The sequence below is a fragment of the Engystomops pustulosus genome, chromosome 1 (genome assembly GCF_040894005.1).
Source record: "Engystomops pustulosus chromosome 1, aEngPut4.maternal, whole genome shotgun sequence".
Lineage (NCBI taxonomy): Eukaryota > Metazoa > Chordata > Amphibia > Anura > Leptodactylidae > Engystomops > Engystomops pustulosus.
In genome coordinates this window covers 262,880,566-262,905,306 of record NC_092411.1, presented here as the reverse complement: position 1 = coordinate 262,905,306, position 24,741 = coordinate 262,880,566, and the positions used below count along the sequence as shown (strand labels likewise).

Below are 24,741 nucleotides of genomic sequence, written 5' to 3'. Positions count from 1 at the left end.
AACTACATTAGACACTAGTCTGGTCTTAGATGCTAGGGTTTCAATTTTCGGTTCTATCTATGGAGCCCACATTCAAGAAAGGTGTGACATGAATGTTCTGGACCTCAATGCAGAATATAGTACAGTATCCAAAACAATCGGTGTCGGACTGGCCCACCTGAGTACCAGAGGATCCTCCGGTGGGCCCAGGCTGTAACCAAACAATGGAACCTAAAGTTCTGGCAGGAGGCAACCAAATTTGAAGGCTCCTAGGGTTTACTTCCTATATGTTAATGGCAGTTTGGGCCCCTAAAATGATTTTATTTGGGGGTTCAAAAAACCCCAGTCCAATACTTATAGACCAATTTTTAGACCAATATAGCAGGGCAAAACTGCTACAACAATATGCCAACTCTTATGACATTTTCCAAATAATTTTAACATACACATATGGTACTTTCTTTGTTTTTCACAGTTCTCTGTCTATTATCGGTTAAAACCTTTAAAACCAGGAGAAAGACTTCTGCATTTGCACCAGATTTTTTTTGCTAGGTTTAAAAGTGAGTTTCAAGCCAGATGCTGCAGAAAAAGAAGGAAGAAAATATAACAAAATAATGGGCCATATATAAATCATAAAAATCCTCTGATTTCATAAATAATTCTCCCCCCTCAGGCTAATATAAAAGTCAATATGAAGTGACTGTATCGGTCTTAGATCTTCTGACAGATGTGACACAGTAGACGGACACTTGTCCGATGTTTAATTTCCTGAGGGACTCTTATTTCTCTGGCTTCTGTTTTTATGCCTTTGAGTATCCATTTCCCCCATGTATGTCTGATAAAGCAGCAATGTGTCCTGAATCCAAAATATGCCCCACATTTACATAGTTATAGGAAGGCAACCGCTATTTACAATGGAGAAAAAGCCTCTCAAGTCTGCAAAGATCTTTATACAGGACCAATATATACACACTAGGTAGAATCAAATATCAGACTTGTAACAAGTGAGGAACAATGGTGGTGCTACTGTAGGATACGAGAGGAAGATCATTTCACTGCATCTTTATTCTTAAAAATGTATCTGATCAGGGTGGTGATTGTTATATTTATAGGGCCCAATTCACACGAACATATGGGAAGCGTATATATAGCCGCAAGCTTTCGGCCGTACATACGTCCCCCATAGATGGCAATAGGCGCACAGAGTGTTTTGGTGCCTCACGCGTCCTATCTTTTCCCTTGTGCAAGGCCGTGCACTGTGCATCTCTATGGCAAGGGGTCACCCCCTCCTCCTCTAATAGAGAGATAGATAGAGATAGATAGATAAATACATGAGACAAATAATTAGATGGATATGAGACATATATATGATTGATCAATAGATAGAAAGACAGAAAAGAGGTCAATGGAGAGACAGATAGATGATAGATCGATAGATAGATAGATAGATAGATAGATAGAAGAGAGGTCAATGGAGAGACAGATAGATAGATGAGAGAGATGGATAGGAGAGAGATATATAGAAGAGTGATAGAGAAAAGAGAGATAGTTAGAGAGATAGATAGGGAATTTAATTTATCTACCTAATATCTATCCATCTAATCTAGCTCAAATGCACCCATGATAAGTAGATGGATTCATATGAGATACATATAGATTGATAGTTAGGGTGTATGGATATGTATGTAGAGATAGATGATACATAGATATTCAGTATCATAAATATTTCCGTATGTGTTGGTTATTATGTTGTCTCCTAATCCCCGGCCATACATAATATATGTGGTGGTGGTGACCCTTCCCCATCACTTATATACAATACATAGGCTGGCTGTATATAGGGACATGTCTTGTTCTATGGGATCTCAGGTTTTGCACTTTTTTTTCTATGGGATTGTATTGAAGTTTATTTTGCAACCTCTTAATATTCTCAATGGCGGAGTAAGGTTAGATGGGATGTGAAGTCATGTTATATGGCAGGCTGACCAAACATAAAGCCGTATTGTCCGTCCCTTTAATACAGGTCGGGTGCTACATTCAGATGTGTAAATCCTATTCGCATAAACGCCCTGAGGGTTTACAGGGGGCTCAGTAGGAAGAGAATATAATATAGGATTCCCATATATCCTATGAACCTTTATGACAAGGATAGCGAGGTGCTGTGATAAGCCGCACTGTTAACCCTTGCTGTGCCGCACACTTCTGGCGGGACTCGCTCCACAGATCAAATGTTTTATTCCCAGGCTTTTTTTCTTTCTGCCTTAAATACAAGAGTCCTGGAATAACCTGTAGAGTTGAGCGGCGTCCAGCTGGCGGCACGCTGAAAGAGACTGAGCTTTACAAGACGCTAATTAATTTCTGAATTAGAGGTCTTTTCCAAGTCAAAATAATGTAGATACATGGATTTCTCTCAATGTGGATCTGATAAAAAAAAACAACCCTTTGTACTATAATGGAGAGGAGACTGCTACATCTGCTAAATACCTTACAGAAATGATGTTCCAACCATTTCAGTTCTCACATTTATCCGCTGGCTACAGAGAACATGGATTTAAGGGGGAACTCTGGACAAATGTTAAGAATTCAGTCCTTGATGCAAAATGTCACAAAATCTTCCATCAAATCCATCATGATCAACCAGGGAGACTTACTCATAGATCCAGGCACCGTGACTTCCTTCTAAAGTCAGCTTTTAAAATTATGCAAAATAACCTAAAAGGCTCTGTGGGGTGTTGCTAAAGCCCCTCCATACTTTAGCTTCACGGGTTGCTACAATGTCTCACCCTGCCCCATGTCCCTAGGCACTTACCCCCTCCCTCTCCCTGAAGTAATCTCACACAGTCGGAGAGGGATGTGCTCCCCCAAAATGTAAAAGCTTGGGAGGGGCTCTGGTAATGCCCCCTAGAGCCCTTATGGCTCATTATCATAATTTTAAAAGTTAATTTTAGAAGGAAGGAGGCCATGGATAACAAATATATAAATATATTTTTATAAATATATAAAAAAATTAAAAAATTACAAAATTAAAAAAAGAATAATGAAAAATGCGCAGTAAATATTTACCAGAACCAGCACAGTTTACTTTGAAGCAACAACCTATCACTGTAGCCTATCACTATCACTATAGCCTATCACTGGACTCAATAGTGATGCTAGCATGTTAGGCACATGACTGCTGAGACCACTGAATAACTGCTGTCGTCACATGTCCTTAGGGCAGGTGATTGATGGAAGTTTTCTGTTTTTTTTTGTACAATTTATTAAATTCTCTATACCGAGGGCCCAGAGGACTTCCAAAGCTTTTAGAGACAAATAAAATGTGATAACTTTAGCTAAAAGCTTAAATTTTTGCTGAGCATTAAGAATGTTCATATATTTATATAAATAGTTACAAATTATATCGGTCAATACAGCAGTGAGTGACACGGTTAAGGGGACTCCATAGGTCAGGCAATCCTCCAAACTCAGAGTCATAAAAAAAATTAATTAAAAATTAATATTTAAAATATTTAAAATTAATATTTAAAATTAATATTTTAATTTTCGGCAATTTTTGGTTGCTGAGGGTATTGGGCATGGAGCATTCCTTCCTCAGTAAATTTTATTCCTTTTTTACTCTATAAATATGTTTAGGAATGTTACTTTTCCATAGAATTTCGATTGGACAAATTTCTAAAAAAAACCTGTAACTGTAACCCATGGAAACCAATCACAGAACAGCTTTCAATTCAAATTCTACTCTTGAAATACTGTGCTGTGATTGGTCAAAATGTTAGCTTCTCTTTTAGACAGTTTCACCAGTCTTCTTTACCTGTTTTTTATGTCTAGTATGTCAACATTTTCCATAGTGCATGTCTCCAATTGTGGACCCCACTGTGTTTCCGATGACTCTACACCCCATGAATGTCTCTCATATCTCATCCTTTGTGTTTTCTGTGCCTTTATTCTGAACTGAAACCAAATGCCGGTGAATATTGCTTCTCTCTGGTTTACTTCTTGCTTTTTTCCTCCTGACTACCTTTGCTTTTCAGGCATTCACCACTTGGGCTGTAAGTAACATTTCTCCCCCCCCCCCTCAGCGTAATCGTCTCTCTGATCCTGGTTTTCTTCCAGCCCGGCGTTTGTTTTTATTAAAACTTTTATCCCAAAGAAACCGTAATAACTGTGGATTTATGTACTTTGTTCTCCGTTAATTCACCTGTTCCCATCTAAAAAAAAAAATTTGTCGATAAAATTTTTTTTTTACATAAAAAACCCCCCCATAAAACTCACATACAGTAATTCAGTACAATATCTTGTCTTTGTCTATTCCAAGCTTTATGGGGAACAGGTGTTTTAACAGAGAGACCCTCCTACCTTGTTGTTCCTATGTCTGGTTGTGGAAAACGAAGAAAGAAAAAAATTTTTTTTCCCCTTTTAACTCCATGTTTCTACGTTCCTTGGCTTGGTCCGCACTGTTAATACTGTTGCTATGGCAGTTGGCATTCTGTAGTATGGGAATGATCTGCTGCATACCAGTATTACACCCAATGTGGAGTCCGTAATGACCAAATGTCTCCCCCTAACCCCCTTTATCATCTTCTCTCTCCCTTTTATGGTCTTATCTTTGGTGTTATGGATGCACTTATGGTAACCCGGCGAGATTTTCTGTTGTGCTTGATCTAACCATGTGGTTGTCAGGTATGAGTAAAACATGGTTCTGTCAAGCACCATGGAACGTCACGCAGCTTTCTACAGCATGGCAAGCTGCTGAGGCTTGTACACCTAGGGAATACTCATATATGGCCTCGCTGGTGGCAGTGGAGACATTAGCTCTGTAATGTTAACCCTGCGGTCAGCAACGAGGCTAGTAAAAAGAATCGGTTGAGCGCACTAATCTCTACATCTGCTCAAACTGTATACCAAGTTACTTGTGTCAATGTTATGCTAATATGTCATGACTCCTAATTTCTTATTGGTGAGGGTTCTTCATATAAGAGCATATCTTTCTAACTTAAAAAAACATACAATATGATTCTATGAAATGACTGGAAATTTAATAATAAGGCAATGAACCAGCAGAAAGTACGGCTGTGCAAAGCTCCGAGCCCTTATGTGACCCCGTCATGTCTACCCCAGTCTTGCTTCTACTTTTCCAGCCAACCCTTGAAGCCTTATGTACGCTCAAGTTTGTCTTTAGAGAACCAGTGTGCCCCCCCCCCCCATGACCTATGCTTGTTCCTTACCCTACAAAAGGAATTCATGCAGATGTGACAATCTATTTGTACACCCAGCTTTTTGGGTGACTTGTAATTTGTTAACGTATTTCATAGGCACTGAAGACTATAGGTCCAAGCTGAGTGGAGACTGCTTTGCTGATCTGGCTTGTCCAGAGAAGTGTCGCTGTGAGGGCACTACCGTGGACTGCTCAAACCAGAAGCTCACCAAGATCCCTGACCACATCCCCCAGTACACAGCCGAGCTGTAAGTATATCCACCTTCCATGTATTCAACAACTGAAAGACCTCCCAGTCTTCCTGAATTGTCAGTCTCCGTCTTCCAGAGGAATAAATTGACAATTGGGTGTTATTTGTGTGTGTGTCAACACAATCCGATCACAACAGATGGAGATGCATCTCTTTGACCAGGGACCCATCTCAGTTGGTATCATAATAATCTTTTTAACACATTTTGATATCAACACAAATTCTTCTATGACAAACTCTACATACATTATAGGTGTAATTTTACTTATTGTAATATGCTTTTTTCCCCTTACAGCCGGCTTAACAACAATGAATTTACAGTCTTAGAAGCAACTGGTATCTTCAAGAAACTCCCTCAACTACGAAAAATGTAAGTCCTGGCAATTTTTGGTTTTTATTTTGTAAATTGATCTATAGAGCGTGTGATTTTTGGTGTTTATGCATGGTATCTAACTGCTTAGAAGAACAAGAAGAAATTCTGATTTTCTTACCACTGAAGTCTGATTTTTGAAGGTATCCTAAAGTCTTGAGCATAGGCTTCTACCATCACATCAAAACATGTTTCTAAAAAATCTACTTTTCTCATGAGGTGATGACCCTTCCCATACTGTTGTAAGACTCACTACACACATTAGATGTAAGTTGGCCAACCATTAAACATATATAAAAACCTCTTTTTTTTTCCGATTCGGGGATGGTGGAAAAAAAAAGGGTGTGACATGTCAGTTTTCAACATCCCAGATCCTTTTGTTCTCAGAGAGGAGAAGTTGCCACTTTATTACCTTCTAATGAGAACATATCCATTCTTGGTCAAACCAAATTTCTCCAGCAAATGTCGTATGAGTATAGTCAATCTTTGAAAAGCTACAGCAGTATGAAAAGACATCCCGAGCAAGGGAGGATGAGGAAACCTTACCCATCTTACGAACGTATGGACATTAACGGGATACACATTGGGGGTCATTTACTAAGGGCCCGATTCGCGTTTTCCCGACGTGGTACCCGAATATTTCCGATTTGCGCCGATTTTCCCTGTATTGCCCAGGGATTTTGGCGCACGCGATCGGATAGTCGTCTGGCATGCACGTGACGGAAATCGGGGGGCGTGGCCAAACGAAAACCCAACGGATTCGGAAAAAAACCGCCGCATTTAAAAAAAAGTGTTGCGGGACTCGCGCTTACCATCACTAGGAATAGGCCGGTGAACTTCAGTGCATTCCGGCGGGCCTCGGGGAACTTCAGCGCAGCAGCGCCACCTGGTGGACGTCGGAGGAACTACCTTAGTGAATCCCGGCCGGACCCGAATCCACCACAGAGAACGCGCCACTGGATTGCGAATGGACCGGGTAAGTAAATCTGCCCCATTATATTATGATGGTACTTGGATTTGAATATTCTGGCTGTCCTACTTCCTACACAAGATAGAATCTTCACGTTTGCTACATTGCCCTATTAGATGTGAAACATAGACAATAGATCCTATCTCTTATAATTAACCCATCAGGAACAGGTTCTAACCAAGTTTGTAACACTAACCAAATGTTGGTATTGGTTAAACTGAAGCTTTCTAAATCCCTTCAGCATAAATCAAGTTTAAAGAAGAACATAAAGATCTCAATCAAAGGCATTTTTGCCCTTAGACATAAATAGCATCAAGCAGAATCTGGAAAGATGCAGTGGGTTGCCAATGTTTAACTTGGATTTGGCAGTAAAGCTCAGTGTACATTATAGATGAGGTTTATTTTCTCTTCCATCCGATGCAGAAAATATATAAATGAATCAATCCCTTAGATTTGTACATAATTGACCTTACAATATACAAATTTATCAGTGTTATATACAATGTCACATTGCAACTCTTAAGAAATCTGACTCTTGGCTCTGATGTTATGTGCGGTGTAGGTCATTGAGTTTGGCATGGATTATTCTAGTCTGCAAAAATTTAAAAAAATAAAAAACCGAAAAGATATCACACGGACGTGCCTGTGATCGATCCTGAAAGAAAACATTGAAACAATGGTCTATCTTTAATGAAGAAACTCATTGATTGAAAATTGTTGGTTGTGGTTTTGCTATACATGACAAAGTCATAAAGTCATATAGAATGTCTAAGTTTATAGGCTGTTTTTTAAGCTTTAAAGTTACATTATTTTCCTATTTCGTCACTGCATCTAAGGCCGAATTTACACAAACGTATGCCCGCCAGGCCGTAGCCGGGCGGGCTTACGCCTGGCGTGATGGAGAGGTAACCCCTCCCCTCTCCATGTAAATGCACAGCGTATGGGCCGTACACTTGGGGCAAGATAGGACATGTCTTCCCATGTTTTCCCATGTATGGAGTGGTACGTGCCACACGTATGTGGCACTGCATCGCTCCATGTGGCCATTGCCGTCTATGGAAGAGGAATGTACTTACGTCCCCCATACTGTCGTGTGAAGATAAAAAATAAAATCTACTAGTCTTTATAAAACAAAAGAAAAGTACTGATTTTGTCCTACTAAGGCTGCATTCACACACATGTATGGGGGACGTACATACGTCTGCCGTATATACGACCGATATACGTCCCCCATACACTTCTATGGGCTGACGGCATCGTACGGGAGGTCAATTGTTAGCCATTTTCCAATGTCTATGTACCTGTAGAAGCAAATGGAAGGGAGTAACTCTGCAGAATCAGACTACAGAGGTTTAAACTTGTAGTCTGTTACCAAGGGGACACAATGGGGGTCAATTACTAAGGGCCTGATTCGCGTTTTCCCGACGTGTTACCTGAATATTTTCGATTTGCGCCGATTTTCCCTGTATTGTCCCAGGATTTTGCCGCACGCGATCGGATTGTGGCGCATCGGCGCTGGAATGCACGCAACGGAAATTTGGGGTTGTGGCCGAACGAAAACCCAATGAATTCGGAAAAACTGCCGCATTTAAAAAAAAAAAAAAAGTGTTGCGGAGCTTGCACTTACCTTCACTTGGAATAGGCCGGTGAACTTGAGTGCATTCCGGGGAACTTCAGCGCAGCAGCGCCACCTGGTGGACGTCGGAGGAACTGCCTTAATGAAACCCGAACGGACCCGAATCCACCGCAGAGAACGCGCCGCTGGATCGCAAATGGACCGGGTAAGTAAATCTGCCCCATTGCTTTGCATACAGGCTGTAGGCAAAAAGTAGCTGGAAATTTCTGCTTTGTGATATAGGTAATGTACCCATTTCTTTCTCGTAATTTGTATAATTCCTATTTTCAGAAATCTAAGCAACAACAAGATCACGGACATCGAGGAAGGAACCTTCGAGGGGGCAAATGGAGTGAACGAACTCATTCTTACCAGTAATCGAATAGAGAACGTACACCATAAGATATTTAAAGGCTTGGACGGGCTTAAATCATTGTATGTATGAGATCAAATTTTTTTTTTTCACAAATAAGAAAAAGTGATATCTATTAAAATATAGAACACTACTTATAATAGTATAGTGAATAAGGTCTTATGTCACATCATATACCATCAGAACAGGTTGATTAGGCACTATTTTTGGGGCCTATTGGAGCCTATTTTCCCTAAGAACCCAACAGCCAACATGCTCAACTCTTCTTTCTCCTGTTATTTGTAGCTGAGGGAGAGCATCAAACCCTCATAGACAATAGATGATTAGTTGAGCAGATTAATGAGTCGTGCTGTGGAACTAGTAATTATTTCAGTTACTCAGAGTAGGACCACCCACTGGACTTGGCCCCCAAGAATAAGCAGCGGTTTCAATGAATATATTACTAGTTACGGTACTAGTTCTAAGTTCCATGTTCAGGAATAACGGATAATGTAACCTGTGTTTGTGGTTTGGAAATAATAGAAGACAAGCATCACAGAACCAAATATTTTGGGTGGGTCCATGCCAAAATAATCTGATCATTTTAGATATAAACTAATCATCTTCAATAAACCTGACAAGTCTTTCTGTTGGGTATAGCATAGTAGTGTCCTGTGGAATATCCCTCACTATCGGTTACTTCTGCCTCAGTTCATAGGACAGAAGAATCACGGTGGCTTAGTGGTTAGCATTAAGGCCTTGCAGCGTTGGAGACCTGGGTTCCTAGGAGTCCCAGGGTCAACATCTGCAAAGAGTTTGTATGTTCTCTCCATGTTTGTGTGGGTTTCCTCCGGCACTCTGGTTTCCTCCCACACTCCAAAACATACTGGTAGATTACATTGTGAGCCGCAGGGGGACAGGGACCGATTTGGCTGCGTAATCTGTGTGCGCTATATAAATAAAGGAATTATTATTATTATTACCGGTAACTTCAGCTTGGTATTTCTAGTATAACAAGCTATAACTTTGATTTTCCTCTGGCTTTTTGCAGGATGCTGAGAAGTAACCACATTACCTGTGTGAATAATGACAGCTTTACGGGTCTCAGTTCTGTTCGCTTACTCTCTCTCTATGACAATCAGATTGTCACGGTGGCCCCCGGAGCATTTGACACGCTGCATTCGCTGTCTACATTGTAAGTAAAGCCGCGATGTGCCACCGGTGTCGTGTTGACCTCGTGCCACGTCATTTCAGTTGTTACTTTCATGTCCATACATTGATTGGGGGTTGCAGCTAGCACCTGTTACCTTTACAGATAATGGAATATAAAATACAATGTACAGTATCTATCACTTTTATGAAGGGAGAATTTTAGTGCAAGCATGTGTGTGTGTGTGTGTGTGTGTGTGTGTGTGTGTGGGGGGGGGGGGTGCAATCTCATCCTCCAAAGCTAAAAATCTTTAAATATCCCCCAAATCTATTTCCGATAAATATGTTAAGATCAATTTAAGAAAAGCTACAAAAATAAATAGCACCCAAATATATCATTTGGTCATGCCTACACAAACCGGTAATGCTGATATTTATCCAATTATGTTGAACATAAGGGTACAAGGGCACCATGGGAGCTGGTACAAACCACTACCACATGATCATTCCATAATTGCACGGGATTGCCATCCCAATTTTTCTTGGGGGCCTATAGTAGCTACATGGTCCTGGACCTACAATTACTTACTCCTATAGAGTACAGATATAATACTATCTTGTTCTACTTGGTATAAAGTAATATCTAAGCCTAGAACCTGAGTATTTTCACATTCTAAAAAATCTGAGGTCCAGGTGCCAAAGGTCCCGTTATTCCACACAACAGGGTAAATGGATTTTATACAAATTAGCCTAAAATTGGCATTTTCTATCCAAATAGGTTACTAAATGTTGTCCCATAATTGGTGCTAAAATGGATATATTCTCGGATGACTGACAGGTATTTGCCCCCGCTCGTAGTGAGGGAGACTATATTGTCATTACGGTAAATTCATGAGACACAGCGGCCACCGAAACACTTACTACCTCATGTATATGAATTGTGACAGTCTACACCTAGCAGCTAATTTGGGAAAATTAAAGATGACATGTTTATGAAGGCCGGTGTCGTCGATAGGCGGAAAAAATGAAGTGGTGAGATGCCAGGGGTATCAGGAATTGCAAGTGAATTCATTTTTATAACTGGCATGTAATCAACTCAGCTGTCACTGTGAATTGGAGAGCGGCAGCGTGAAGCCGCCCAGAGATGGAAATCACACGATGACAAATTAATGAAATTGCGAGTGTCAGTTAAAATGCAATAACAAAAAAGTAATCCGCCTTCATCCCTATATCATATTACTGCATTGTGTGCGAGAGGTGCGCCGTGACAGCCTGGCGGACCGGGTGCAAATTCAAATATCCTGCTAAATGAGCTGAAGGGATGCATGGGCGGAATCGGATATTGTTGTCTGCATGTGTAAATCGGCAGAAAGGAAGTCCAGGTGTAAAGTCTGAAAAATACATTAGGTTATTATATGTTTTTGGGATTCATGACCATTAGGGGCAGATTAATATTACTTGAGGCAAACCGTTTAGACACTGAGTGCCAAAACTATAACCAAAACTCACATATTTTTAGCAAAGTGCCGATGCGACAATTTAAGCAGTAACTTATGACTCCCTGCTCTGTCACAGGTTTAAATTGTATTGGCACCTGAGGACACCAATACAGTAGAAAAAAGAAGAAGTTTGGACCATCATTGTAGCTTCCTTCTAGGGTCCTGGGCTGTCTGGGACTACAAGAGGCCTTGAGTTCTGTCTGACGAACTCTGTGCTGGGGTGATGGCGAGGGTGCCTAGAGAGAGGGCTCTGAGTGCCACCTCTGGCACCAGTGCCATAGGTTCGCCATCCCTGCTTTAGGCCATGGGTTGTATCAAAAGTGTTGTCCCTCACAACTCCAATATTTGCCATTTACTGCCAGCTTCATGGGAAAGGAGTGGGGGTCCCTTCTTTCTGTTTTCAGTTCTGCAGCATAAGGACCTTCAAAGGGACACTTGTATGAGGATTTCTGGGCTAGAGGGCCAACTTTTTATTATCTCTTTAGGGCAGTATCAAACTTTTTGGGCGGTTTGCGAAGATGTGAGTCCCCAGGAAGCTTTAGGCTGCCACTGCTAGTGTCTGCTGGGTTATTTTGCCCACTAAATGGTGTTGAGAGGAGGTCATCAATAACACTTGACCAACAGGTCTTAGATCTTCATATGTGATGGGGACCAGGGGAGGGTGAGACTCTAGGTGAGACCCTAGTACTTCAAGTATCATTTCTACTGGTGAACATCAGAACCCAACTTAACTACTTTTTTATTTTGGAGTACAAGGAGATTGGGGGGATGGAATGGGATCTTGGGTTCCTCAAAGAAGACCCGTCATCTCTCCTGACATGTTGTATTAGTAAATACTTTACGATAACTATCCCTACAGCTTTCTGTTCCTCCTAGAAATGTATAACTCAATAGACAACATGACCCTGTCCCATGATGGCCTGGATAGGGTCACACCTCTTGAAATAGCAGCGGGACATCATGAAGTACAACTAAAAACAAAGATGAGATAGAAATTTTCTGTTGTGGGAAATACAGACGTGTCAGAAGAGGCGACAGGTTCTCTAAAACGGCGTCTAATGTTCTAGACTGATCTCAAGGCCAAGTGTTGTAACCATAGCTGTCTCGTGTTATGTTTCTAGAAGATGTAAGATCACATAGACATCACACTCCCTTTGTACCATAGGAACCTTCTGGGCAATCCTTTCAGTTGTAATTGTCACCTGGCCTGGTTAGGAAACTGGCTGAGGAAGAAACGTATTGTAACTGGAAACCCTCGCTGCCAAAAACCTTACTTCCTCAAGGAGATTCCAATCCAAGATGTCGCCATCCAGGACTTTACTTGTGACGAAGGTAAGAACCAAGCAATGGTCCAGCTGACATGAGATCCTTTAACTAATTCTCATAGTATAAATGTAATAATACATATAACTCTCATATATGCTCTCATGTCTCCTTTCTATACACCAGGTAATGATGACAACACTTGTTCGCCACTTGCTCGCTGCCCCGCAGAGTGCACGTGTCTGGATACTGTGGTCCGCTGCAGTAACAAAGGTCTTAAGGCCTTACCTAAAGGAATACCCAAGGACGTGACAGAGTTGTAAGTATTATGGGCATGTTATATAGCCAGAGGAGCTGTACATACTGTACATAGTGACGTCAGGCAGCATGTTATAGAGCAGGAGGAGCTGAGCAGATTGTATATAGTGTCCTATTTGCAGGCAGCATGTTATAGAGCAGAAGGAGCTGAGCCGATTCTATGGTGTCCTATCTGCAGGCAGCATGTTATAGAGCAGGAGTAGCTGAGCAGATTGTACATAGTGTCCTATCTGCAGGCAGCATTTTATAGAGCAGGAGTAGCTGAGCAGGTTGCACACAGTGTTCTATCTGCAAGGAACATGTTATAGAGCAGGAGGAGCTGAGAAGATTGTACATAGTGTCCTATCTGCAAGGAGCATGCTACATAGCAGGTAAAGGTGAGCAGATTGTATAGTGTCCTATCTACAGGAAACATGTTATGAAGCAGGAGGAGCAGCAGGTATCCTGTTATTGAGAAGGTGGAGGTGAGCATATTGTATATAGTGTCCTATCTGCAGGCGGCATGTTTTTTTGTTTTGTTGAACAAAATAGAAATATGACCAGTATATAATTTACCTAACCTCTGTTCTGGGTTTTGAGAGTCCAGTGGGTGGTCTTATTCATAAAGGGAATATATTGTCAATCACTGAGTAAGACCACCCACTGGACTCCTGAGGGCAACAGAGGTTTAAATTAATAAACGTAGTACATTTTTAAAAAGTTATACTGAAACATTTCACACTGAGCTTCTCAGCCCCTCCTGCTCTATAACATGCTACATGTAGTATACTGGGCGATGGATGGAGAAAGAGATTGTAAAGATTCCCATTTCAAGGTCTACTGATTATATTCATACAATACAATCCATGTGTAATAAATGTGTAGCAGCGTGATTAGGAATATGTTTATTCTTTGGCTTTGATTATATAATTACATTGTTGCTTTTCCACTCAATGTTCACAGGTGAATAGTGACTTGTTCAGTGTCTGGGTTTTTGTCATCTACTATAAAATGGCAAACAAGAAATCAGTCTATAAATGAATCCATTATACACACTGCTGACTCGGGAAATGAATTTATGACTTTTCATCCTCTTATACTTTTATGGGGTTTTTTTTTCACTATCATTTATCTTTCTGCCTCTGGGAGCTCCACAAAAAAAGTAATGAAACCCTTTAAATCTCTCGCTCAGTGATGGATTTCATTCTGTTCTCTTCTTGTAGGTACCTGGACGGAAACCAGTTTACCCTTGTCCCTAAGGAGCTGTCCAATTACAAGCACTTAATGCTCATGTGAGTATCAATATAAGTTATTGGCTGCGGGGGTAATAATAAGGGGCCATTATAAAAGAACATAGAATCATTTCACTTTCTACATTTACTAACGGAAAAACCTCCAATTACGAGGTGCATTGATTTGCGCTGTGTTTTATCTCATATATGCGGCCTAAGGGGAGTCTGCGTTGTGGGCAGGCAGCCATGACACCTGTTATACAGGGATAGTGGTTGCGGTAAAGGATAGTCATCTAAAAACCATAATGAAAAAGTTATAACACAAGAACAAACAATAAAATACGGAATTGTAATTTTATCATCACAACTTACTGTGTAATTATTGAGTTTAAAGGACATCTATCACCAGGATGAAGGATTGTAAACCAAGCACACTGACATACTGGTGTGTGCCCCCTCTGGCAGGATCTGCTCTTCTTTTAGATTGGTATGCCCTTGTTTAAAAAAAATAATAGCTTTAAAAAAATTTGCAAGCTAGCCTGAGGGGTGTTAGTAGAGCCTAGAGCCCCTCAGACTCATTTGCATACTTTCAAAGTCCTTTTTTGTAAAAAAACAGGGCATAAAAAGCCAAATGAATAGCAGATCCTGTCAGAGGGGCACACACCAGTATGTCTGTGTACTTGATTTACATTCCTTCATCCTGGTGGTAGATGTCCTATAATGTGTAAAATGTGAATCTCAAAACTCCCTCTAGAGGTGAAAATAGGCACACACTGTATTTGTGAGCTCTTGGATAACTCCACACTCAAGACCCGGATTGACAGCTTTCTTCCTGGGCACAGTAATAGGGAGTAGGCTGTCAATCAGCCACAGCAAAAAAAAAAAGATAAATTCCTCTTCTTCTATTTGATTCTATTCTATAAAAAGCATTTAGATCTCTGAAATATGGAGTTTGGATACCTAGCCTATCATTTCCCCACGCCAAGCGCGGATTTGCATGGGCCCTGGGCTGTATGAATATTATTGCCCCAGAATTGACATAATTAAGTACTATAATCAAGCTTCTTGGGAATGGAGGATGCGTCCTTTCTGCCTGCTTTCAATCTGAGCTTTCAGGACCTTTGGAAGACCTTCAAAGGTCCTGAAATGACTCTTGTGCAATATATGAATATTTTTTCCCCATAATTGCCAGAATCAAGTACTATAATCAAGCTTCTTGGGAATGGAGGATGCATCATTTCTGCCTGCTTTCAATCTGAGCTTTCAGGATCTTTGGAGGACCTTCAAAGGTCCTGAAATGACTCTTGTGCAAATGTGTAATGAGAGCAGTAACGTCACACAAGGATTTCCTGGGTGAAGGCTCTTCTCAGTACATTAAAGAAGGCCCAAACCACCTGTATTATAATCCACTCCAGCCCCCTAGCTAGAAAATACCCTATAGCATCAATATTGATCCTACCTCTCTAAGTAAGGCTGCATTCACACTACCGCAAGGGGGACGTATATACGGCCGATATACGCCCCCCATAGACGGCAATGGGCGCGCGGCGCTCTACGGGAGCACGCGTGCGGCACCGTACTGCTCCGGGCCCCGTGAAAAAATAGGACATGTCCTATTTTTTCAGGGCATACGGCGCCGTGCGCCATATATCCCTATGGAGAGGGGCGGGGTGAGCAGCGCTCTCCCCCTCCTCCTCTCCCCGCGCGCTGCCGTGTGCCCGCCGTGCTACTGTACGGCGGGCACCGGTCGTGTGAATCCAGCCTAATAGCCAATCAGCCTCATAAAAATATTGATACATTCCACATCTTCTGTTTGATTCTATTGTATACAGCCCATTTGAATCTCCGAAATATAGAGTTAGATTCCTCTTCTTCTATTTTATGTTCTACACAGAATTAAGACCACAGAAAAATGAAGTTCCAATATGTAGCTTATAATTTCCTAGACCTAGAGAATAGGATTCCGGAACAAGGCTGATGCTGTCTGTGTTTTATATGTTTCCTCTAACAGAATGATTTGACCACTGTCTTGGAAAATGTAGACTTAGTAGACTCCACCCTTCATTCCCTGATTGACAGCTTCCTCCTTATAGATAGTAATAGCGAGTAGGCTGTCAATCAGCCGCAGCATGAAATAGTGATAGATTCCTCTTCTTCTAGTCTATAAACCTATTCTGAAAAATGGAATTCCAACACATAGCCTATTCTTTCCTCTACTTAGAGCACATCATAAGGCAACAAGATTGATTCTGTCTGTATTTTATATGTATCCTCTTAAAGAATGATTTGATCTCTGCCTTGTAAAATGGAGCGATAGAAAAGTGATATAATGGATGCGTCTTTTTCAGTGACCTGAGCAATAACAGAATCAGCACTCTCTCTAACCAGAGTTTCAGCAACATGACGCAGCTCCTCACTCTGTAAGTGATTTATGATACGTCTACAGCTTATAGTGATGGGAGATGGATGTCTCCTCTAATATCACACGACTCTTCTTCTTCCAGGATTCTCAGTTACAATCGCCTCCGATGTATTCCTCTACAGGCATTCACTGGTCTAAACTCCCTTAGGCTCCTGTAAGTCTTTTATTTTCGCCAATTTCCATCCATTTATATGTAAAATGTTAGAAATGTTCTGTCGGATATATCTGATAATTGAAGATGAGTTACCAGACACTTGTATCCTATAGGTCTCTACATGGCAATGACATCTCCACCATTCCTCAAGGAGCCTTCAGTGACCTCTCATCGTTGTCTCACTTGTAAGTGAATTGTATTTTAATTTGCATTAAAAATATGGACACATTATTAGCATTGAAGGAAATAGGTGGGCAGGTTATTTGATTGGCTCTTAAATGGACAAATATGATATTTGCTTGGATGTTTATATCTTCGTCAAATCACTTTAAGGCAATCCAAGAGTAGTACTAGGGCAGTGGTGGCGAACCTATGGCACTGGTGCCAGAGAAGGCACTCGGATGCCTCTCTGTGGGCACACGGGCTCCCAGGTACAGAGTTTACCAGACATGCAGTCTCAGCCAGTCCAAGTAGTGCCCTGCTATTTTGAAATGACCCATCCTGAGCTGCTTGGTCCTGTCCAGAGAGTAGGAAGGTGTGGACAGGGTCGCATTGGAGCGCAAAGATTCTTGTAACAATAAGTTTGTTACTGCCTAAATTGCCGTGTTGGCACTTTGGTAAAAGCTAGTGTGTTTTGGGTCTCATTTCGGGTACTCAATCTCTTAAAGTTTCGCCATCACTGTACTAGGGGGTCTGTGTGGTATTAAACCACACTCCTGTGTTATATAGAGGTATGTTCTGAAGTGAATGCATTTTTTTTACTGCCATCTTTTTCTTGTCTATCCTACCTTGCATTTCCTTTATGTATACTATACTAATTTTCCTGCTGGGCAGATTCCTGTCTGCTATTAACAGACTACATCTTAATATTAAGATTTCCCACTAGTTACTCATTCTCTGCTATGCTGTCAATTTGAAGATGCCTCAGCAAAGCATCACATGGGCAACTAGATTAAGGGCCATCTATTCGAAGGACAGTGTTTTATCTCTCTCTCTATGTAGTGTTGTAAAAAATCGGAGGGATCATAAATATACAGTCAGGGAGGCTGCATTGATATCATCTATATTACAACTGTGTGACAGAGACCTGTGACATCTTCAGCCATTACTGTGACAGACAGGTAGATTGATATATATATATAACAACATGGATTTCCCCCTGCTTACTCATTCTCTGCTATGCTGTCAATTCCAAGATGCCTCAGCAAAGCATCACACGGGCATCTAGATGCAGCGCCATCAGCTGGAAGGACAGTGGATTATCCCTCTCTCTATATAGTGTGGTAACTAATCAGATAGGTCATAAATATACAGTCAGGGAGGCTGCATTGATATCTTCCATATTACATCTGTGTGACAGGGACCTGTTGCATCCTCAGATTTTACTTTGACAGATACATTGATAGTATATAACAAAATAGAAGGAAATACATTTAAGTGCTTCTTTGAGCTTAGAAATTAGGTATATTTCAGTTTTTTAGAGTTATTCCTTTTGATTCATACTGCAGGTTATTCTTTAGATTCATTCCCTATAATAGAAAGTGACAATTTTCCAAGCCCTTTTGTAGAAATAAGATCTGACGTTCTAGAAAAACACATAGTTTGAGCCATGAAATTGTTGCTATATTTCACAATACGCAGTACTGACAGTAATATTTTCCCTTCATCCTGTTCCAGGGCTATCGGGGCAAACCCTCTGTACTGTGACTGTAACATGCAATGGCTGTCTGATTGGGTCAAGTCAGAATACAAAGAACCTGGTATTGCCCGATGCGCCGGACCTGGGGACATGGCCGACAAGCTTCTCCTTACCACACCGTCTAAGAAGTTTACATGTCATGGTAATACCTTACTCACTTCTCATTTTGTCCATATTATGTGAGTAGATAGGACGGGTCTATAAAATTTCATTATAATTTACACCCATCTAGATTCCATTCCAAGAAAGTTTACAAATTATTTTCATTGACTAATGAAATTTTTGATTTAAAAAATTTTGACTTGTGAAGACCAACTAACACTCAGTCTTTTACTTTTGACCTTATTATAATCCCTGCCCTAGAAATTCCAGGGCCATGTGGTTTTCTTGTTCCAGGTAAGGGTCCTGGTCCCTAAAATGTCAAAGCAAACTTTTACCTACCTACCTTCCCTAAGATGTACCCCTAACTCCAAACACGCATGTTACTTCTCCACACCCCTGTCTTTGTGCTATACCTTCAACGGAAAGTGAATTAGTTCCTCTCACGCAGAGGTGGTAATGACAAAATTTGCTTGTTTATCCAAGCAAGGCCTTCCAACTATGCTGTGCCACCAGTATTATCATGAATAAGACCAGACTAAGCTTGAATCACTAGTAAAACTGACCAACAACTCTAACATAATGTCTAGGAGTTATATCACAACTGTCTAGGAATGAGAATTCGGCATCTTGGGTTTCTGAGCTGAGCGGCCATTTTTATGGTTGGGCTGGAAGAGGTGGCTGTGAAAAGTGCACCTCAAAAAGGGTGTCCCACAAATGACACAAATCCCTTATGATGTGGAACACCTATTCCCTTGAAACTCCAATAAATGAATGGAGCACTGCTCACACATGTGGACCACCACGCTATTCACATGGGGTGCCCATCCTTGGGACCACCGGGGGTTCTAGCCTTTAGACCCCCAAGTGATCAGATTATTCCTATTCTGTGGACAGAGGATTGATATAAGTAAATTTACCTTTAGAATTTTAAAAAAATGTATTTAGGAAGTCATTGTGTTGCAATGATAGTATCACATTCCAAAACATACATGGTCTAGCCTTGGAGAAAAGCTGGACACACTGTGAGTTGTAGTTTCCCATTTGTGGTTTAGTTGTAATAATGCCATACTTTTCTTATTATTTAGGACCTGTGGATGTTAATATCCTTGCCAAGTGTAATCCATGTCTATCCAACCCATGCAAAAACGAAGGAACATGTAAGAATGACCCGGTTGACTTCTACCGGTGTACATGTCCCTATGGTTTCAAGGTATTGTTTATAAAAGAAAACTTTTGGTTGTCATGGTATTTTGTGTCCATCATTCTTGGTGATACATGTGGCTTCCTCTATGTTCCTAGGGTCAGGACTGTGATATTCCTATCCATGCTTGCATCAGCAGTCCCTGTAAAAATGCTGGAACCTGCCACTTGAAAGAAGGGGAGAAGGATGGCTACTGGTTAGTATCAATGTCTTTTTGCTTTCATTTTCTTCTACACTCTGGGACCAGCGTCTTTCTTGAGAATGGGGGACCCCTATCTTCTGGTTGCTTTGATTAGAGAGGTAACATATAGAGCCTTCATTTACTTCTATATATCTCTTAAAACCATAAGCCTAGATGGTGGCGTAGGCGGCAGTCATCATACCCATAGGTATATATGACATTGGCTAGTTTCAGATTACTTGAAGCCGTCAATATTTTATATCCTACATACCTATATCCAAAAGATTTGAGGATCTGACACTTCTCAACATATGCTGCCAATTTGTTCCATAGTATCTTTTCCTCATTGCTTCCACATGCTGTGAGTAAAATATGACAGGTATATTATGGACAGCTCTATAGTTTTTGTAGAAACCTTCAGACCCGTCAGACATTTTTGCATCCTTAGCTGTAAAATTTATGGCCTTGGTTCTATACATCAGTGGAAACCACTAGTTACAGTATGGAGCTAGAAGAGTAAGCACAGTTTTGAGTTGTGGATCACACTCACTTTTGATCATCTTTACTTATTGGATTGGGAGATCAATTACCTTTGTGGGCTTTCCCATGTGGTTTTCCAGATATATACCACATATGTCTTTTATTATATAGTGTGCCCTATGTAAAATTTCTGTATTTGGAGATATTGGCCATACGCTATCACGGGTCTTGCTAGAAACTATAGCTTGTGTCATAAGAACCAACTAGGATGTTGATGTTTTGGACTACTTGAGGAGATAGATACTGGGTCAAAACTATAGATGGTGCACAGACAAGATTTGCATTGTGGTCTGTCTGCTCAGGGCTCAATGGTCTACCTGTTAAATAAGATACTTATTGTCCTCCAAACTTCAAGGTCCATTTCCCCAGGTTCTCCATGATGTCCATTAAGTGGTCCTATGATCTTCTCTCTTTAAGGTGTACATGTCCGGATGGATTTGAAGGTCAGAACTGTGAGGTGAACATTGATGACTGTGAAGATAATGACTGCGAGAATAATTCCACTTGTGTGGATGGCATCAACAACTACACCTGCCTCTGTCCACCAGAATACACAGGTGAGCTCCTGGATATGAAAGTGGCTTCATAGACCATATCACCAGCCAACTCCCTCCTCTATGATACACATTCACATATATTCATATATGGATCCATATTTGCCATCCATAAGTTGTATGATGTCAACATAAGGATTTATATAGCCAGACAAACCGGCAATGATCCCTGATCTGCACTGTATGGACTTGTATGTATAGGACTGTGGACAAGTAACCAGATGGTTTAGTGCTTTCACCACTAATGACCACAGTTGTCTTCCATCATAAAGCCATGACTATCACTATTTCCATTCCAGTCGATGAGTGTCGCTCGTCTTGTCCCCATAGAATATACTTAAAGCATGCAGCATCCGCTTCTCTGCTCTCGTCCTTGTTGCTTCTGTCTCAACATGTTGTGTTGTCTCCAATAAACACATATGTATCTTGTCTCTTCTGTCTTTGTCGCACAAGCTGCTAATCTGAATGAGGTGGAAAAAGGTCAGTGTTGCTTCATCCTTCTCTTCTAATCTTATGTCTTATGTCCTATCTCTATTAAAAGAGACACTTAACTCAAAGTCTGTCTAAGTTTCCTTCTCGGTTGAGTGTAATCTATTGTTATCATTCATTTTTGGCTGTGGAGAGACTGACTGCTTTGTCCTTCAATCTGTATATATACTGGGACTCCAAAAAATTGTTCCCCATGGTCACTACCCTATTTACACATCTCTTAGTACTAGAGTCTTTCAATGACCTTGGTTACCTTTCTATTACGTCCAGAAGATATGTGTGTTACTAGATGACCAACATTTCAAAGTAAAGCGTAGCTCCTCGAGCCCCCCCATAATGTGTCCATCTCTTTGCTGGACCTTCACTGTGTCTGTATCTTGTGTGTTTATACTTGCGTTGCTTTTCTTATTCTGAACTCTTCTTTTGTCTCTTGACTGGGTATATGACCTATTCCTCTGTGGTATCACCTTGGACCCAGACCATGTTTCCCGTAGACCCTGGTACACCGCTGTGTGATCACTATGTTACATTACACATAGTAGAATGGTTATGGTGCTAGCACACACACACTTCTTGCTGGAGAGCAGCTGTAAGGCTTGTTAATATATATTTTATGTTACAAGTCATCTCAAGTAACGTGAAAGTGCCCCTCTAGGTACAATTCATGGGAGTCAGGTCATCCATCGCAGAGCTTCATAATCCAGGGGGCTGCGCTCGGAGACTGCATGCTGCTGCACTAAGTTCATTATTCCACTTCATAAAAAGATAGGTTTTGTGTTTCAGTACACAGTGGCAGGGGAAAGCTAAAGCAGGTGTTCCTCCAGCGGGTAACGCGCTCCTTCATAAAGCTGTCAGGATAACCTAGACTACAACGCCACAAACTGCAAGTCAACTCAGGGATGCTGATGCTGGTGGAGAATGGAATCATAATAGTATATGTGATTATCATGCACAAAGCCTTATAGGGTCCCCTCCCCTACACCAAGCAGAGACAAAAAAGTGCTGCCCCCTACTATGCTTTAAATCGGGAAAGTTACCATTATATATATATGCAACATTCCCCACCGGGGCATAGCCTTTTCTTGGGGCCTGGAGGCCCAGAATACCAGAATGGATGGCGATTGCGGCCTAGGGCACGCTGATGTCAGTCAGATGACAGTCAGATATATCAATGGTAGACATATAATAAATATAGAAATACATGTGGAAATGGATATGAGATAGATTGCAATATAGAGAGATTGATGATAGATAGAAACAAAAAAAGTTCTTTAGCAGCACAGGAAAACACAGTCCATTAAACGCTTACAAATGGCAGTAGATCCAAGGAAAAAATAGTGGTTTTAATCCATGTTCAATGCATTGAACATAGATTAAGAACACTTTTTTTTTCTCTGTTTCTACTGGAGTGCAGGTGTTTTATCTCTTTACTTAATAGATACATGGATAGATGGGGGGTAGAGTAGACAGATGGTAGACATGAGATACATAGATGTTATAGACAGTAATGCGATAGATAGATAGATATGAGATAGATAGATAGATAGATAGATAGATATGAGATAGATAGTGGTGAAGTTTCGGTGTCTATCAACTTGCCTGCTTTATACAACTTTTACTTAGGCTACATTCACACTAACGTATGGAGGACGTATATACGGCCGACGTATATACGGCCGATATACGTCCTCCATAGACGTCATTGGGCGCACGGCGCCCTACGGGAGCAGTACGGTGCAGCACACGTGCGGCACCGTACCGCTCCGTACCCGGAAAAAGATAGGACCTGTCCTATCTTTCTCCGTAGTACGGCGCCGTGCGCCATTACTGCCTATGGAGAGGGGCGGGGGTGAGCTGCACTCACCTCCTCCTCCTCTCCCCGTACACTGCCGTTGCCCGCTACGGTACGGTACGGGCGGGCAACGGCAGTGTGAATATAGCCTTACTTTGAGTCCCTGTCAGGACCTGTGGGGGTGCTGCACCCCTCCTTTTGAGGAGCATTTATGCTGTGCGGGTTTGGACTTTACTGATATTTATTTAATAGATAGATACAATAGGAAAGATGATGGATTTCTTCATGTATTTAACATTCTTTTATCACATTAATTTGTGATGTTTGTGATATTTCATATTATTCTGAGCTATTATTATACAGTGAAATGTTCAGAACATTCAGACCTGAATTTACCTTAAACCTCCATTTTGTTGTATTTCAGGAGAACTATGTGAAGAAAAGCTGGACTTCTGTTCCCAGGAGGTGAACCCATGTCAGCATGATTCTAAATGTATTGTGACACCCAAGGGATACAAGTAAGTGAAGGCTAAAGGGTAGTAAGGGGTACAATAACACTTCACCCGGACTATGGTTGTCTTAGTTTTGTACTGTAACTAAACTTTCCCTGACTCCTGCATGGAAACAATACAGCATGTTTATGTTGTGTTTTGTAGATGTGACTGCACCCCAGGATATGTGGGGGAGCACTGCGATGTAGACTATGATGATTGCCAAGACAACAAGTGCCGCAATGGTGCACGATGCACGGATGCACTAAATGGGTATACATGTGTCTGCCCTGATGGCTACAGGTGAGCCTGCCTTCTGAGAGACGTGAATATGGCCGCCATGGCTATGATGTCTTGACATTAATCTGTACATCTCCTCTTTCTAGCGGTCTGTTCTGTGAATTCCCACCTCCTATGGTTCTACCTCGTACAAGTCCGTGTGATAATTTTGAGTGTCAGAATGGAGGTCAGTGTATTATGAAGGGCAGTGACCCGTCCTGTCAGTGCGCACCCGGCTACCAAGGGGGCAAGTGCGAGAAACTCACAAGCATCAACTTTGTCAGCAAGGACTCATTCCTACAAATCCCATCAACGAGGATTCGCTCCCAGACCAACATCTCCTTACAGGTTTGTTAGGTTTTTATGGATTTACTATGGCTTATATAAGATGTACTATATGTATCATAAAGTATGTACATCCAACACTTGATACCAAGTTGTGGATGAAGTATAGAAGGACCAAGAAGTCTTCTTCTAACCTGACACCTGGCCATATGAAGACCTCCATGCATCGGTGCCGGACATCAGTGACAGTAGTCTCAGTAGACAGTGGGGCAGATTTACTTATCCGGTCCATTCGCGATCCAGCGGCGCGTTCTCTGCGCTGGATTCGGGTCCGGCCGGGATTTATTAAGGTAGTTCCTCC

The 24,741-nt window shown here is 41.3% G+C and overlaps 1 protein-coding gene across 8 annotated transcripts in view; it reads left to right on the top strand.

The window, feature by feature from the left end:
- Window positions 1–24,741, top strand: part of SLIT2 (slit guidance ligand 2) — a 213,507-nt gene that overhangs the window by 172,191 nt on the left and 16,575 nt on the right. For 2 of the 8 annotated variants that reach the window (XM_072126021.1, XM_072126028.1), the window contains 20 exons: window positions 4,011–4,028; window positions 5,292–5,442; window positions 5,740–5,814; window positions 8,691–8,834; window positions 9,803–9,946; window positions 12,565–12,731; window positions 12,849–12,981; window positions 14,183–14,251; window positions 16,540–16,611; window positions 16,696–16,767; window positions 16,881–16,952; window positions 18,445–18,608; window positions 18,830–18,862; window positions 19,654–19,778; window positions 19,868–19,965; window positions 20,908–21,047; window positions 21,498–21,524; window positions 23,750–23,843; window positions 23,982–24,119; window positions 24,203–24,443. In XM_072126021.1, the coding sequence (XP_071982122.1) occupies window positions 4,011–4,028; window positions 5,292–5,442; window positions 5,740–5,814; window positions 8,691–8,834; window positions 9,803–9,946; window positions 12,565–12,731; window positions 12,849–12,981; window positions 14,183–14,251; window positions 16,540–16,611; window positions 16,696–16,767; window positions 16,881–16,952; window positions 18,445–18,608; window positions 18,830–18,862; window positions 19,654–19,778; window positions 19,868–19,965; window positions 20,908–21,047; window positions 21,498–21,524; window positions 23,750–23,843; window positions 23,982–24,119; window positions 24,203–24,443 (2,177 nt within the window). The remainder of the gene's footprint in view (window positions 1–4,010; window positions 4,029–5,291; window positions 5,443–5,739; window positions 5,815–8,690; window positions 8,835–9,802; window positions 9,947–12,564; window positions 12,732–12,848; window positions 12,982–14,182; window positions 14,252–16,539; window positions 16,612–16,695; window positions 16,768–16,880; window positions 16,953–18,444; window positions 18,609–18,829; window positions 18,863–19,653; window positions 19,779–19,867; window positions 19,966–20,907; window positions 21,048–21,497; window positions 21,525–23,749; window positions 23,844–23,981; window positions 24,120–24,202; window positions 24,444–24,741) is intronic. The other 6 variants (XM_072126022.1, XM_072126024.1, XM_072126023.1 and 3 more) reach the window with 6 other exon arrangements.